The sequence below is a fragment of the Chiloscyllium plagiosum genome, chromosome 2, assembly GCF_004010195.1.
Source record: "Chiloscyllium plagiosum isolate BGI_BamShark_2017 chromosome 2, ASM401019v2, whole genome shotgun sequence".
Taxonomy (NCBI): Eukaryota; Metazoa; Chordata; class Chondrichthyes; order Orectolobiformes; family Hemiscylliidae; genus Chiloscyllium; species Chiloscyllium plagiosum.
Window position 1 is genome coordinate 65,038,860 of NC_057711.1, and position 13,666 is coordinate 65,052,525.

Genomic DNA, 13,666 nt, shown 5'->3' on the forward strand with positions numbered 1-13,666 from the left:
CCTCTGCTACCATTGTTGTTCATTAGAGGTAAACTGCTTCCAGCTCTGCCAGTATGAATTATAATGATACCCCACAGAGCACCAAACATTAAATTGACCTTCTTAGGTGCTAATAAGGCTCTAGGGTCACTGCCATTCTCAATACTAATCATTACTGTACATAAAGAGAATTAAAATTGAGTGAACTGAAAACTTTTAAAAGGAGCTCAACTTGGATAAGGATCTTTTATTAATAAATCCTATTTGTGGGACAATGTTTTCTTTATTCATAATGAAATAACATCGTTTGCATCCACACTGACTGATGGTAATCTTGTTGAGGCACAGCCCAAATGCCACTTTTTCTGTGCAAGTTAAAGCATCAAGTATCAGTTAGCTACTAATCTATGAAGGGCAATCCAGAGCAGCTCTCGGGTATTCACACCTACAGTTCCCATCCAGATTTTCATCTTATTTAGCCTTTCTGATGTTGAGATCGATTCAAGTGCACCAACTTCTCTCAACTGAGATCAGGTACTGTAGGAAAGACTGGGAATCAAACCTATAATTAGGTTTGAGTAGAGTTTTTTTTTCCTAATGTGAAACTTGCAAGGTTTCAGAGAAGATTTACAAGGATGTTGCCAGGGTTGAAGAATTTGAGCTATAGGGAAAGATTGAACAGGCTGGGGCTGTTTTCCTGGAGCATTGGAGGCTGAGGGGTGACCTTATAGAGGTTTATAAAATTATGAGGGGCATGGATAGGATAAATAGGCAAAGTCTTTTCCCTGGGGTGGGGGCATCCAGAACTAGAGGGCATAGGTTGAGGGCAAGAGGGGAAAGATATAAAAGAGACCTAAGGGGCAACTTTTCCATGCAGAGGGTGGTACATGTTATGGAAAGAGCTGCCAGAGGAAGTGGTGGAGGCTAGTACACTTGCAACGTTCAAAAAGATATCTGGATGGGTATATAAATAGGAAGGGTTGAGGATTATGTGCTGGGTGCTTGCAAGTAGGACTAGATTGGGTTGGGATATCTGGTCGGCATGGACGAGTTGGACCGAAGGGTCTGTTTCCATGCTGTACATCTCTATGACTCTATTAACTTGGTCAATTCTTACTTCCCATTTCACTGAGCCTTCTTACTGTGTATTATTTTAGTTTCATAAAGGCAGTTCTTCTGCCAACAGATTAAAGCAGACTCATGTAGGTACCGGTCTAACTCTTTATACAAGTTAGTGTTTATAGTTTTTAAACTTTATTACTCTAAGATTGAGTGTTAAAATGACTAACAGCTGCCTTAAATCAATATTAAAACTCTGCTTTGTGATGTCTACTCAGAGGTTAGTTTTCAGTATAACTAGTTCAGGCCTCGCTATAAACTTTAAGATCATGTTTATATATTTTATTATAATTTTAAGATACATAGCTTCTCTCACTTTTATCACCATTCTGTTTACGCTGAATTTGAATATTTTGAACCTATTACAGCTAAACATTCAGCTTTGAATGTGCATCATAGACTGTGATAATAAATTAATCAATCAACCTTGAACCAAAAAAAAAGTTTTTAATTTAAAGAAGGACAATTATAAAAGTGTTGCGTATCACCATTGATGAATTCAGCATTTTACCCCACTTTGATCATCCAGAGTCAACACTGAGTGCTTCTGGGCCAAATTTAGGGCGAGTGACATATGAACATAAACTTATCTCTCTCTCTCAGCTCAACCACAGTTGGAAAGAATGGGGAGCAAAGATGAGGCAAAACTTAGACAAAAGTCATGTCAATACAATGCTTGCATCTTTTGATAGCCTAGGAGCAAATATTGGGCTTTATTGGAAAATGCTAAGTTTTGCAGTGGGGAACAGAGAGAAATGCATTTTTAAAAACAAACATTTTAAAAGAAGCTGAATAAATTTCCATTTCCTTTTTACAATAGATTAAATAATAGAGGTGTTCAATATTTGCTCATGAGTGTTCCGGATGTAGAACTTACTGTCTTTGAAAAGAATCTCGTGTTGATGAGCTGCCTGGTTACAAGTATTTGGGAGTGACACCAAGAACCAATTAAATCCATATTTTTTCTTTTGAAAAGATGTCAAATAAGTTGCATTTTGCTGGAAGCAGCTACACTGAGTTTACTCTGACCACAGGATAGAAGTGTTTTCAAGGCCTTACCGTTGGTATCATGGTGATTGTGTGGAGGGTTGGCCACGTACGGGTCTATGCTTTCTGAGGACACAACAACATTCTTCTGATCCAGCATCCGCCCATGGGGATCATAACCCTCCTTAACTGCTGTAGGAGGGGTGGTAGTGGAAAAGGCAGAACTGAAGTGGCCTGTCATTATTATAAACACAGTCAAGGTCATTCTATTCTAATCAGACGAAGTATCTGAATTTTTGTTAAGTCAGCAAAATGGAACATCTGTTCTAATACAACCCAATTGTCTCTTTTTATTTTACAACGAGTGAAGTAAATCTTTATTTCCCCTCTCAGATTGAATTCACACTAAGAATTATAGACATTGACAACTCATATCCAGCCTGCAGCACACTGAGTCTGTATGACAGAACCTCTGCGTAACTATGACAGTAATAAAAGTTCTCTCAAAAGACTGAGGACTGCTTACATTAAGGATTGTTAACAATGATTTTGCCACATAATTGTCCTTCAGTCTGCAAGACTTAATCATTAAAAGGGATTTATTTTGCTTGACGCTACAGGCTGAAAGATCACTATGACAGCAGCATTTCATTATTCACCATCAACTGTGACAGGATGTATTGCTTTAGTAGCCAACCTTATTAGTGTAACCCAAGGGTGCATTTAAAGAAAGAATCGGGGTGAGTGGAACAGCTTGCATTGTTAATACTTCATTTTATGAAAAGAACTATTCTTGGGGAAACAAATATCTTGGAAAATGGCACATAACAGTCAATTGCTTGAAATGTATTCTTCTGTAATCTTCAGTAATGAGATAGTGCTCATTAAAATATTAAGCATGCATAAATTCTTCTTTGTCACAGCACAGAACTACTGTGTGAATTCAAGGACATGATGGTTAATTATTACAGCTAATCTGCCTTTAAAACTTACTCAATATTTCCCTACTGGAGTTGAATTCTCCAACATTATGAGAATTTGTCTTTCTTTGACTCTTTTCCATCCACTGCAATTGCAAATTGGAAGAGATTCAGAAAGAAGCACTTGCACAAAGTGATGATTTTACCCACTTAGAAACAATTTAACAGGATGGTCTAAAAAAGTACAATAGGCAAGAAATACATGACTGATTGAAATGGATCAGCTCAGGTCGACAAATTCATCATATGATGTGCTATTGAGCCCTACCAATTATGGACATCATTGCCCTTTGCTCAGTTAATGTTTATTAGTTCTGGTGCTGCAATTTGCCTTAGTGCCATTGGGTTGGGAGGACAGTAGATAAATGAAAAGTAGGATTCCTGTTCTGGATAATTATTCAGAGCCCCTTCGAAAGAACACTGTGTCTGTGAACATCAGGGGAGGACAGCAATGAATTATCTTTGACATTCTCCAAAATGGAAGAGAGCCCGTGAATCGCTTGGACTCACTTACTAAGTATTGGTGATTGAGTAACAATTTGTGCTTTCAGAACAGGAGAGGAGGAGGAGGAGAAAAGGAAGAAAACGATTGGACAGAGGAGACGTGATGAAACTTAGTTTTAGTATACTTCAATCTGAACAGTACAGACAAGCAAAACATATTGCTTCACTTAATTGTTTCTTTAATATCTGGAATAATCGAAAAGCATTTTCCATGAATCTACAGTCGGTTTTACTTCGGCAAAATCCATTCCTGATGTTACAATCATTTCAAAAACTTGAAAATGGAGTCACAAACAAGGAAGGATCCAATATCGTCAATTACGGGCTATCTTATAATCAGCATGGCCACATATATGTGCAGTGCGTTAGACTAAATAGTCCTGTTTCTTGTCAATCAAGGACAACCTCTCACTGGGCATTATAATTGAGCTAATCAGTAAAACTCAAGGTCTAATATCAGGCTAGTGTCTACAAAAAGTTAATTGAAAATCTTGAATATAAAAGACAAAAACAAGTAACAAACAGCTAAATGATTTATATTAGTGGATAGATTACTTCAAGGTTAAACTAAGTGCATTCCAGAATAAAGTCAATAAAATTGGGTTTAAAAGAAACACTGACCATGTATTGTATCACGAGACATTTCATGACCTTGTGGGGTGGTTGAAAAGTCTAAGAAGAAAACAACGGTGGAAATGAAAAAAAAGCCTCTAAAGAAGGTAGGGGAATAAAAGATAACAGTAATAAAGCATCCTGAATGTAAATACCATTGATAAAACACAGGGGGAGTTGGAAAGGGTGCAGCATGAATTGAATGCTTATGTCACCAATTAATCAAACAACAGATTCATGGCATGCTTACCATTCAGTGCCACAAAGGAGTCTGCAAAAAGAAAAAAAAAAGAAAATTGTGTCAATTAACTTCGCCATAATAAGCTGATTCAGACTTGCATAATATTTCTAAGTTTGTGAAGCTTTTTTACAAAAATGAATCAAAATCTACAGAATAATTGGGGTATTCCAAAATGGCACTGTAATACACAAGGCATTTCCAAAGTAACAGAAAATATAATAGATCAGACCGCACGAGTGCAAAATGCCACATTATTTCCTTTTACAGTCCAAAGATGTGCAGGTTAGGAGGATTGGCCGTGCTAAATTGTCCATAGTGCTTAGGGTTGTGCAGGCGAGGTGGATGAGCCTTGGTAAATGTGGAGTTAAAACGATAGGGTAGAGAGCTGGGTCTGGGTGGGATGCTCTTCAGCAGGTCGGTGTGGACCCGATGGACCAAATGACCTGCTTCCACACTGTAGGGATTCTATTGAACTGTACAGGAGGCATTGCCTTTAGAGGTTATATCCACATACCCTTTTGAAACCACACCAACTCCTTTCATTTTGCCAGAACTATTATGCCAGAACTATTTTGCCTAGTTAATATATATCTTATCTTCCATGAAAACAATATTTATATAGTCTCATTAATGTAAATGTTGATCCTTTATTTATGGTCCAGAAACAGTTAGACAAATATTGGAATCTGAGATGTACAATCCAAACTGTACAGAACTCCTTTGTATGCCAAGTACTCCTCCAAAGCGAGCCACTTGGAAACATTGCGAAAAATTGTCTCCAGTTTATGATGAGAATTTTAATAATTTATTTATACGGAAGATATTCCCAAACAGTCTATTTTAAACAAGTCTAGTTATTTATAATACTATTAACAGCTCATATTATTTTGCCATTGTCTAGTTTACTTTCCCTCTCAGATGAATGTTTAATAATTTGCACAAAATAAGTTATTTCTTTGAGGGGTACTTTTAAGTCAGAATTAATTATACACATTCCTGTATTGTCCACTGGATAACAAAAGAAAAACTTAAAATTGTGCTTGGCACCATGTACTAATGTGGTAACTGCTAAATAGAGGCTTGTGAAAATGAGTGAATGATCTTCAAAGATTACATATTGCTCATCAAGATATTCCCCTGAATTGCATTGATCAATGCCACAAATACTATTCTCTTGAAATTATATTTTTGCAGTGACATCAAAAAAAGTATAATAACCCCACCCCCCAAACATGTAGGTAAACTTACTTTGGCAGTCTCCCAGACCATCTGTGTTGCCACGCTCAATGTCTTGATCAAACGATCTACACAAAACAGAGAGATACATGTTATTTTTGTAAGTGATAAAATGGTACTAGCACATTAAACTTTGCAATGTGGCATTCAACTGATGGTTTGGTTGACATTGTCCTACTGGAGCACTGACGAAAACAAATTCTAGGAATAACCTCTGACCTTAGCCTTTATTAAGATTACCTACCAGCAATGGTTCACAGCAAAATTCCCCCCTCAGTCTAACCTAGAGAGGGCATTGTGCAGTCAGGGAGTTTTCAGCCAGGATCCTTACTGGTGATTAAACCTTACATCCTAATTGCAAGTTCTAAAGTGGGGTCAGCAACAAGGTGATGTGTTGCAGCAACTCTGCATTATTGATTTTTTAACCAATTCTTTGATGCATATCATCCTCAAATAAAACAGACATCACCAGCAACACAAAAGTATTCTAGGTGACATTTCCACAGTTTGTTGAACAGTGGCCTGTCTTCAAATTCTACAAAAACATTCTATTTCTTGCCATACATTCAAGAAATGGAACATAGACAGGAGAGGTTTTCAACAAAGATGACCCAAAGAATTGGCTTAATGTCAAGGCTAGAATTAAGCCATTGATTTGTGCTTTACCTGGGAAAATTGATTGATTTGGTGCACATGAGAAAAGCAGTAGAAAAGTCCTCATAATATAATGAATTTTGATCCATTTGATTAAAACTTTGGCTTCACAGCATTCAATTTTTGGACGCCAATTAGTTTCCATGTCTGCAGTAACTAGTCAGGAAGTGCGTATTCACAATGAACAGAAGTATACTGCCTACTAGTTAAATCCTCAAGTAGTGTCCATGTGCAAAAGATATTAGGCTCTTTATGTATGCAACTGTCCTTTACAGTTGATTAGCTTGATATAAACGAAGCTCAAAGCCCAAATCAGGCCTTACCATTCAGACACGAGGAGCTTGCTCCTACACCCACTTGAATGCTCAAACCTGGACAGAGCTACATTTCTATATGTACTTGTTGGGCTTATTAAGAAACATCATCCATTTATAATAAAAAGACTGAGACTATTCAATGCCATTGCAAACTTAAGATAAGGAATGCCTGGTTGCTGCTGTTATTCACAGTTGGAAGATACTGTGTTATTTGAGAACAACTACATAATATACAGTAATGTTCCCTTCATTTTTGCTTGTGTATAGTTATGAGAAGTCTGGTCAGATGTAGATGTGTCTCTTTGGGCAACCAGTTCACCAAACTCCTTCCATGTTTTCAAATATAGTGTAAATAAAAATACCACTTGTGAGTATAAAAGTCAGGTAACAAAGTGCCACCAGCCACCTCTGAACAACAGTTTCAGCAGCAGCAGCACTAGTTTGACAGATGTTGTACTTCTCGTCTTGTATGCTGCATTTGGAGAACAGTCTGAAGGAGCCCGAGAGAAGGAGGGCTGACACCCACAAAATAAACATTTTTTTCACGTTCTTCATCATGAAAAGCAAATATATATTATAGCCTCATCATTCTCAGCTAAATCTTCATGCCCACCAAGTTGTGCTCGTCCAGAATAAAGAGGACAACCATTCACTATCTGCAAAGGACATCTCTGGTAACAGTGAACACTTGCCAAAAAGGCTTGACTTTATGTTAGTTTGCCACTCTCACTTGCTTAATTTCTCTGGTTCCATTCACCACTTCTTTCGTTAAAAAAAAAACACTTACTTAGTTGTAGGTGTTAGCTGTGCACATAAGCCCTCCTTCAGCCACCCACAGTAGGGGTCTCGAGAAGCAAGACATGTCCTGGGGAAGGAACAGAATAAAACTTCCAAATGACTCTGTGATCATTTATGCAAATCACAAAACAGAAATTCCCCTCCTTTCTCAAATAGACTTCACCATGACAATTTACCTAGCCTTCCCAGTGCTTCAATGCTTAGTTGCATGCAAATCTTTCAAAACACACAAAACAATAGAAAATCCTCAACTCACTTTTTGCATTTGCTGTGACGTTCACATCGAGCAAGAGGCACCCTCACAACACAAGTGGAGAACGCCACAAAGAGAGTGTTGCTGGGCTTATCTAGCTCCATTCCCACAATTCTTCTGTCTTCCACACCATCAACACTACACCTACCACAAAAGAACAACATTTACACCCTACACCAATTGTGATTTCATATGTCATTCACGAATCCAATTTTTCACCAAGTACCTTTGAAGTAGCAAAGCTACAATGATGGCAAAGTGTTACAAGCATTCATGCAGCACTTGGCACAAACAAGTTACATTTATTGTAAAAGGAGTACAGACTTTAAAACATGGTTTACCACAATTCGCACTTAGCTGTGCTTGGTTATATTTCCCCGAGTACCAGTAGCATTTCTTGTTACACTGTGACAATTTTGTTCTTAAGGAGCTAGGAGCTGATTGTTAATGTGAATAAATATCCCGGTGTCACATTCACTGTTGGACACATCAATCCACCAACCACATGGAGAACTGCAGGAATTTCATTGAGTAAACGAGTGCAATTATTTTCAACATTTGGGAAAAATATAACACTCCAGTTCCCCACTTATACAGACTATTCATTCATTAATGTGCCTGGTCATTGAATGTCATGGCTTATTCACTCAATCTTCAAGGGGTGAAATCACAGCTAAGCCTGATTCCATTTTCAGCCAATATCTATACATTTATGCATACCCCCACAGGCAAGAGTCTTGGCCAATGTCCATTTGCCATGTCCAAAGAGGAGTGAAATTAATAATAATTCACGATCTCAACTGGAAGCAGTTATTTTGTCACAGCTCAGATACTGAATTTGGTAGCTTAATAATCTGAATGCCTATTGTCAAAGCAAGCAGAGTATTCATCTGCTATGCCAATGCAGAAATTATTAACAACATGACAAGACATTTAATTTTGATACAATGGGTAAGGTAAATGAAATATTTGATTTCCTGTTCCCATTATAAAGGTTGTCTGTCTAATGGGATTTTAATCTTTTAATCAAAATAAGAAAGATAATCACATAATAAAGTCTTGAAATGAACTCAAAGCACAAGTTCAGAAATGGATATGTGGGTGCCCACTAAGGCTGTATCATCCTACTAGGGAAAAGCTTAACTATCTTACCTCCCATACCTTGCCCACCCACCTTGGTGGTGAATTTCCTAAATGATAGTGCCTGGAATCATTCACAGTCCAATGAAAAGGAATAAGAAGTCAAGGCAATGTTAGGAATCATGGTCTGTGACATTGAGACAGAAGTGCCGATAGTGACTCAGTTTCTGACAGAGCGAGAGCGAGAAAGAGATAAAGAAAGAAAGAGAGTGAGCAGTGGGGAGAGGAGAAAAGGAGGTATGGATAGAAAGAGGAGAGCGAGACAGACAGAGTGAGGGATGGAGAGACCTCAAAAAAAATTCAGTAAAAGCTTCAGCGCTCTTGCTTAGCAAACATAACTACTTGCTAAAATTGATTTTGAGAGTGTTAATAACAAAATAAGTATCTGACTTATTTATATAAAAGATCCTCACTAACACTCCCAAAATGGTACCCATTAAAATGATGCGCAATGTGAGTGCAGTACAAATAATGTAACCCTGATTTTACCTGCAGATTTTACTCAAGTGCATTTAAAATCTTTCTGCTTCAATCAAGTGCAAAATTAGGGTGGACCTACTTTTCTGCGTTGTAGATACTAATCTCCTCCAGAAAGATGCTGTCATTTATGAAGCCCATGTTTGCTTTGGCCAGAAATTTCAAGATAATTCCTTTCTCTGATCCTAAGAACACCACAGTGTAATTTTGGTGGGGACCTGCAGCATTATCCACAGCAATTCTGGTCAATCGATATCTGTTGAAAATAAACAAATGATCACGTTTCATTTCATTTACCATTAGACCCTCCTGAATTGTGAACCTTGCTCTATGGAACATTAAAGTGAATGTTTTTTTAAAAAATATATATATTTTTGTACCATCTCAAATTTAAGTCTTTTCTCATCATGAAATGGTGAAACCGGAATGCAATAGATTTCTTTGCAATCTAATAGAGAAAGTATGCTTATATGTAAACTATCAAGTTCACTCTTTAACCAGAGTTAGTTCCTATTTAATTGAAACATGCAGAATGGTTCAAGAAACAGACAAGCTCCCTTTTGTTCACCTACATTGGCAGGCCAATGGAACTTAAAAGAGAGCTTTTCCTTAAAATGTTCTGAATAAATCAATATCAAAGGCTGCATTGTTTCATCCATGAAATATGATTTTTTGTAGAACTACTCTCTCTCTATATATGGGCATAACAGTGCACTCACTGTTAAATTCTTAACAGCTGTGCTGCATTCAACTAAACTCGACAGAAAGTCACGCACTAAATAAACATTTCCCCAGCAACCACACTGCTACCAATGAACAGTAGCTCACACAAGTCAATTGAAACCAGTATCTGTGTTCGCAGCCAGAACAGAATGCCTTTAATAAATTAAAATTTCAGAAATAAATTTCAGTTCAATAAGAGTCTTAAAGAGGAAGATGGGTTAACGGACATGAAATTTTGGGTTGAGTCACATGAAGCACCATGTTGCTCAGGTGTTGTGCATGGAGTCAACACCCACTATTTACCTGCAGGGCAGACAGATCAGATTTCAATCAGCGTGCAATGCTGATTTGAGACCATTGCTGCCAACTTGTAGCTAAATGTTCCAGCTAACATGTTCAGTACTAAGAAGGTGCCTCCACCAGCAATACTGAAAGGTATCATCAAACAATTACAGATTTGCTGCTGTTGTTTGATCTATTTTGGATGTTACTAGAATAATACAGGTGTTTACTCATTTCTATAGCTGTGCCAAGTTAAAAATGTCTACAGGAGTTGGTGAAATGGGTGCAGGAGGACATTTTGCTGACATCTGGCTTCTGTACAAACCAATTTAGGAGACATTCCTCTTTGAATACAGAATCGCGTAGAAAATAAGCAGAGACCTCAAAGAGGAGGTCAAGCTGCTGATAGTGGGGGATGAGGAGACAATCTCTAAGCAGTAGGTTTGTCAAGGACCAGACAAACCCCCTCAAACATATCAAGATAGCCTAGACTCTAGCTTTTTCTTGTTTTAAAGGTGTTGTGCTCCAGATGCAATTTGATTGGTCAAATTACTCAACTTTAAGCAAAGCACACTTTGTTTTTACACTAAAGTTAAAATACAAGACAAACTGAAAGTAAAAGAAAATAACTGGCTTAACTAAAATGATCAAAATGCCTAACAAAATGTATATACACACACACTATTACTAATTAACTGACCCATATAGTAACACTGCATAAGCATATTCTTGGCAAATGCAAATTCAGTAAAATAGATGGTCTCACATGTAATTCTAGCAGCAGGAACAGAACCCCAGCTTTTAGCTGTAACAGAGGGAAGAATAAGACCTTCCACATCCAGCTTCAAGACCTCAGCAACTGTTGAAAGCTAAAGCTAAGAATCCTGGTTCTGACGGATACTGACCCCACCCATTCAGGCTGCTTCTATTGTTCCAACATTATCTTTAACAAAAAGTATCGCAAGCTGTTTACTTTGTTGACTCTGAACAGATCTCTCTGTGCCTCTGTCTCAACCTTCCTTTATTAAAAAAAAAGGACAAAATACATCTCTTAAAGCCATTGTATCCTCCAAAGTCATTTCCACCCAAAGTGTTCAGTCAGCAATTTCCCCATTTGAATGTTGGCAAAGGACATTGTAAAAAGCCTGCACTTCTATTAGGCAAGCAACTTGAAGCTGCAACCACAGATACAAGCTCAGAACAGGGCAAGGACAGCAATATTAATGACTGTGAAGATGACAGTACTGACAAATCTTTACATACCTATCCACTTTCTGCTGGAACTGGAGCTATTTTTGTTATTTTGGAATTTACCATCTACTATTGAGAGCGATTTAGATTTTATTCTTTCAGAAACAGGCGGAGCAAGCAACAAAATTTCTCCCTAAGGAGGCAGTGGCATAGTGGTAATGGTAATTGAGGGCAATTTGCTGACCATGTAGCCAAACATACCACAAAGGCTACACAGACACAAGAAATGTAAGGCAGCAGATCACTAGAATGTGGCAACATTACTTGTGTTGCCTGGGGCACTCTGGTGTAGCTTTGCCATACCACACAGAGCAGGATTTAAGATTCATGGTGGTCTCCCACACTTTATACAACACATCATCTTGCCATCAACTCAGCAGCTGGAAATCACAAATCTTTCCGGTAATACTGAACCTGCACAAGAAACTGCCTGTACAAAACAACAAAAGATGAGGATTGTTAAAGAGAGAAAAAGCAGCACAATGCACCAGCTTCACAAAAGGGGTACCTGGTAAACTTTCACAAGATTGTAACGGCATTCTGAGATGAAGTGTGAAAGAAATTAAGCAGCATATCATGCCCATTAAACTATTCATACATTTCCTTCGACTTTTTTATTAAATGCACGAGGAGAAGATGACAGAGGGTGGGAGGAGATAAACTGGATAACCTAAACTCTTTCTGAATGGGAAAGCTAATGAAAAACTCAAATGACTGTAACCTTAATTCCCCACTGACCAAACGTTCCCTTCACTCTACCATTGACTCTCACATTAGCTTGGCCACAATAACAAAAGCTACCACCTCATTAACAGTCCAAACCAAATCTAAAAATCAAGCTACGTCATTTTGCATACACATGTAACTAATGACACCTGTGCATTGCTCAAATTTCTGACTTGCCTTAGCCTGTTCTATTTTCTTACACTATGGTGGTCCAGTGGGTGAAACCGGATTGATGGATGTCCATCCACTTTCAGTGGAGCTGACCGCAGATGATAATGCACCATGGACAGTAACAGTTTGGGCAGGCAGCCAACCTGACAGTCAACAGCATTGGCAATGGTTGAAAGAGAAATGCAGTTAACCAGAGAGTGTGTAGCAAATTCATGCTCCATGGAACTACTTCCTACTCCACCAGACAAATGTTTCAGGAATTCTGATTTTATACATTTTCTTTCAATTTAAGGAAGAGTAGTCAACATAAACATAGTTGTGTGGTAATCTATAACTTGAGTATTGCTCAAAAAATATGTTTTGTTAAAGCTTTTCATCCTGCACTCTTCAGGACAATCTGCAAGAATACCAGTTAAAAGGAGAGAATTAATATTTAAACTGCATAAGAGCACAGTGCTTAGTGGTTGGCAGATAGACTTGGATTATTAGAAGCAATGTCATGGAAAATGCACCCATTAACGATGATTGACAATTAACTGTCAACCTTTATTTCAATTTTAAAGCAGGCAGGTTGACTAATTGGTCTGGACATTGGCCAGAGAAATAAACCAGTGAGTAGCTGTTGAGTTGAAACAGACATGTATTTTTTGCAAGGTTTGTGACATGTATGTACATGTATGTACAGACATGTATGTATGTACAGGTCAGTGTGTAAAGAACATGGACCTGAGAATTAATACACATAGCTTCAATCAGCACTCTTCTCTCAAGCAGTCTAAGTATTATTTTTCCAATAATGCAAGACGAGACACTTCCACACAATGTGATTTTTTGAGCAAACAAATTCTTCAAACATTCACTCATTTTTTTTTCAATTTGGGGAACAATGCCAGAACTGGCCAATAATGAGATACAACATATGTTTGCTCTTTACCTGTAAAAAAAAAAGTAAAGTAACCACTAACCTGACCATTGTCCTCAAAAACCATGGCCTATTGTCAATGGAAGGTACAGCTTCATCCAGGAGAGGGTGCGTTTTAATGAAGTTGAGTGTATCATCTGGGAATCCATTGGAAGTTCCAAATTTTTCCAGTAACACTGAACCAGCACAAGAGCCAGGCCTTTATAAAAGAACAAATTGTTAAAGCTTTTCATCCTGCACTCTTCAGGACAATCTGCAAGAATACCAGTTAAAGAGGGGGAAAAAACAGCCAGA

The 13,666-nt window shown here is 37.9% G+C and overlaps 1 protein-coding gene across 11 annotated transcripts in view; it reads right to left on the minus strand.

The window, feature by feature from the left end:
• The window catches only part of sema6a (sema domain, transmembrane domain (TM), and cytoplasmic domain, (semaphorin) 6A), a 152,344-nt gene that overhangs the window by 14,226 nt on the left and 124,452 nt on the right, over nucleotides 1–13,666 (minus strand). For 6 of the 11 annotated variants that reach the window (XM_043711327.1, XM_043711335.1, XM_043711319.1 and 3 more), the window contains exons 12-19: nucleotides 13,416–13,571; nucleotides 9,380–9,553; nucleotides 7,684–7,824; nucleotides 7,417–7,494; nucleotides 5,671–5,726; nucleotides 4,432–4,452; nucleotides 4,191–4,241; nucleotides 2,158–2,319 (exon numbers count right to left, since the gene is read on the minus strand). In XM_043711327.1, coding sequence (XP_043567262.1) covers nucleotides 2,158–2,319; nucleotides 4,191–4,241; nucleotides 4,432–4,452; nucleotides 5,671–5,726; nucleotides 7,417–7,494; nucleotides 7,684–7,824; nucleotides 9,380–9,553; nucleotides 13,416–13,571 — 839 coding nt within the window. The remainder of the gene's footprint in view (nucleotides 1–2,157; nucleotides 2,320–4,190; nucleotides 4,242–4,431; nucleotides 4,453–5,670; nucleotides 5,727–7,416; nucleotides 7,495–7,683; nucleotides 7,825–9,379; nucleotides 9,554–13,415; nucleotides 13,572–13,666) is intronic. The other 5 variants (XM_043711370.1, XM_043711361.1, XM_043711378.1 and 2 more) reach the window with 5 other exon arrangements.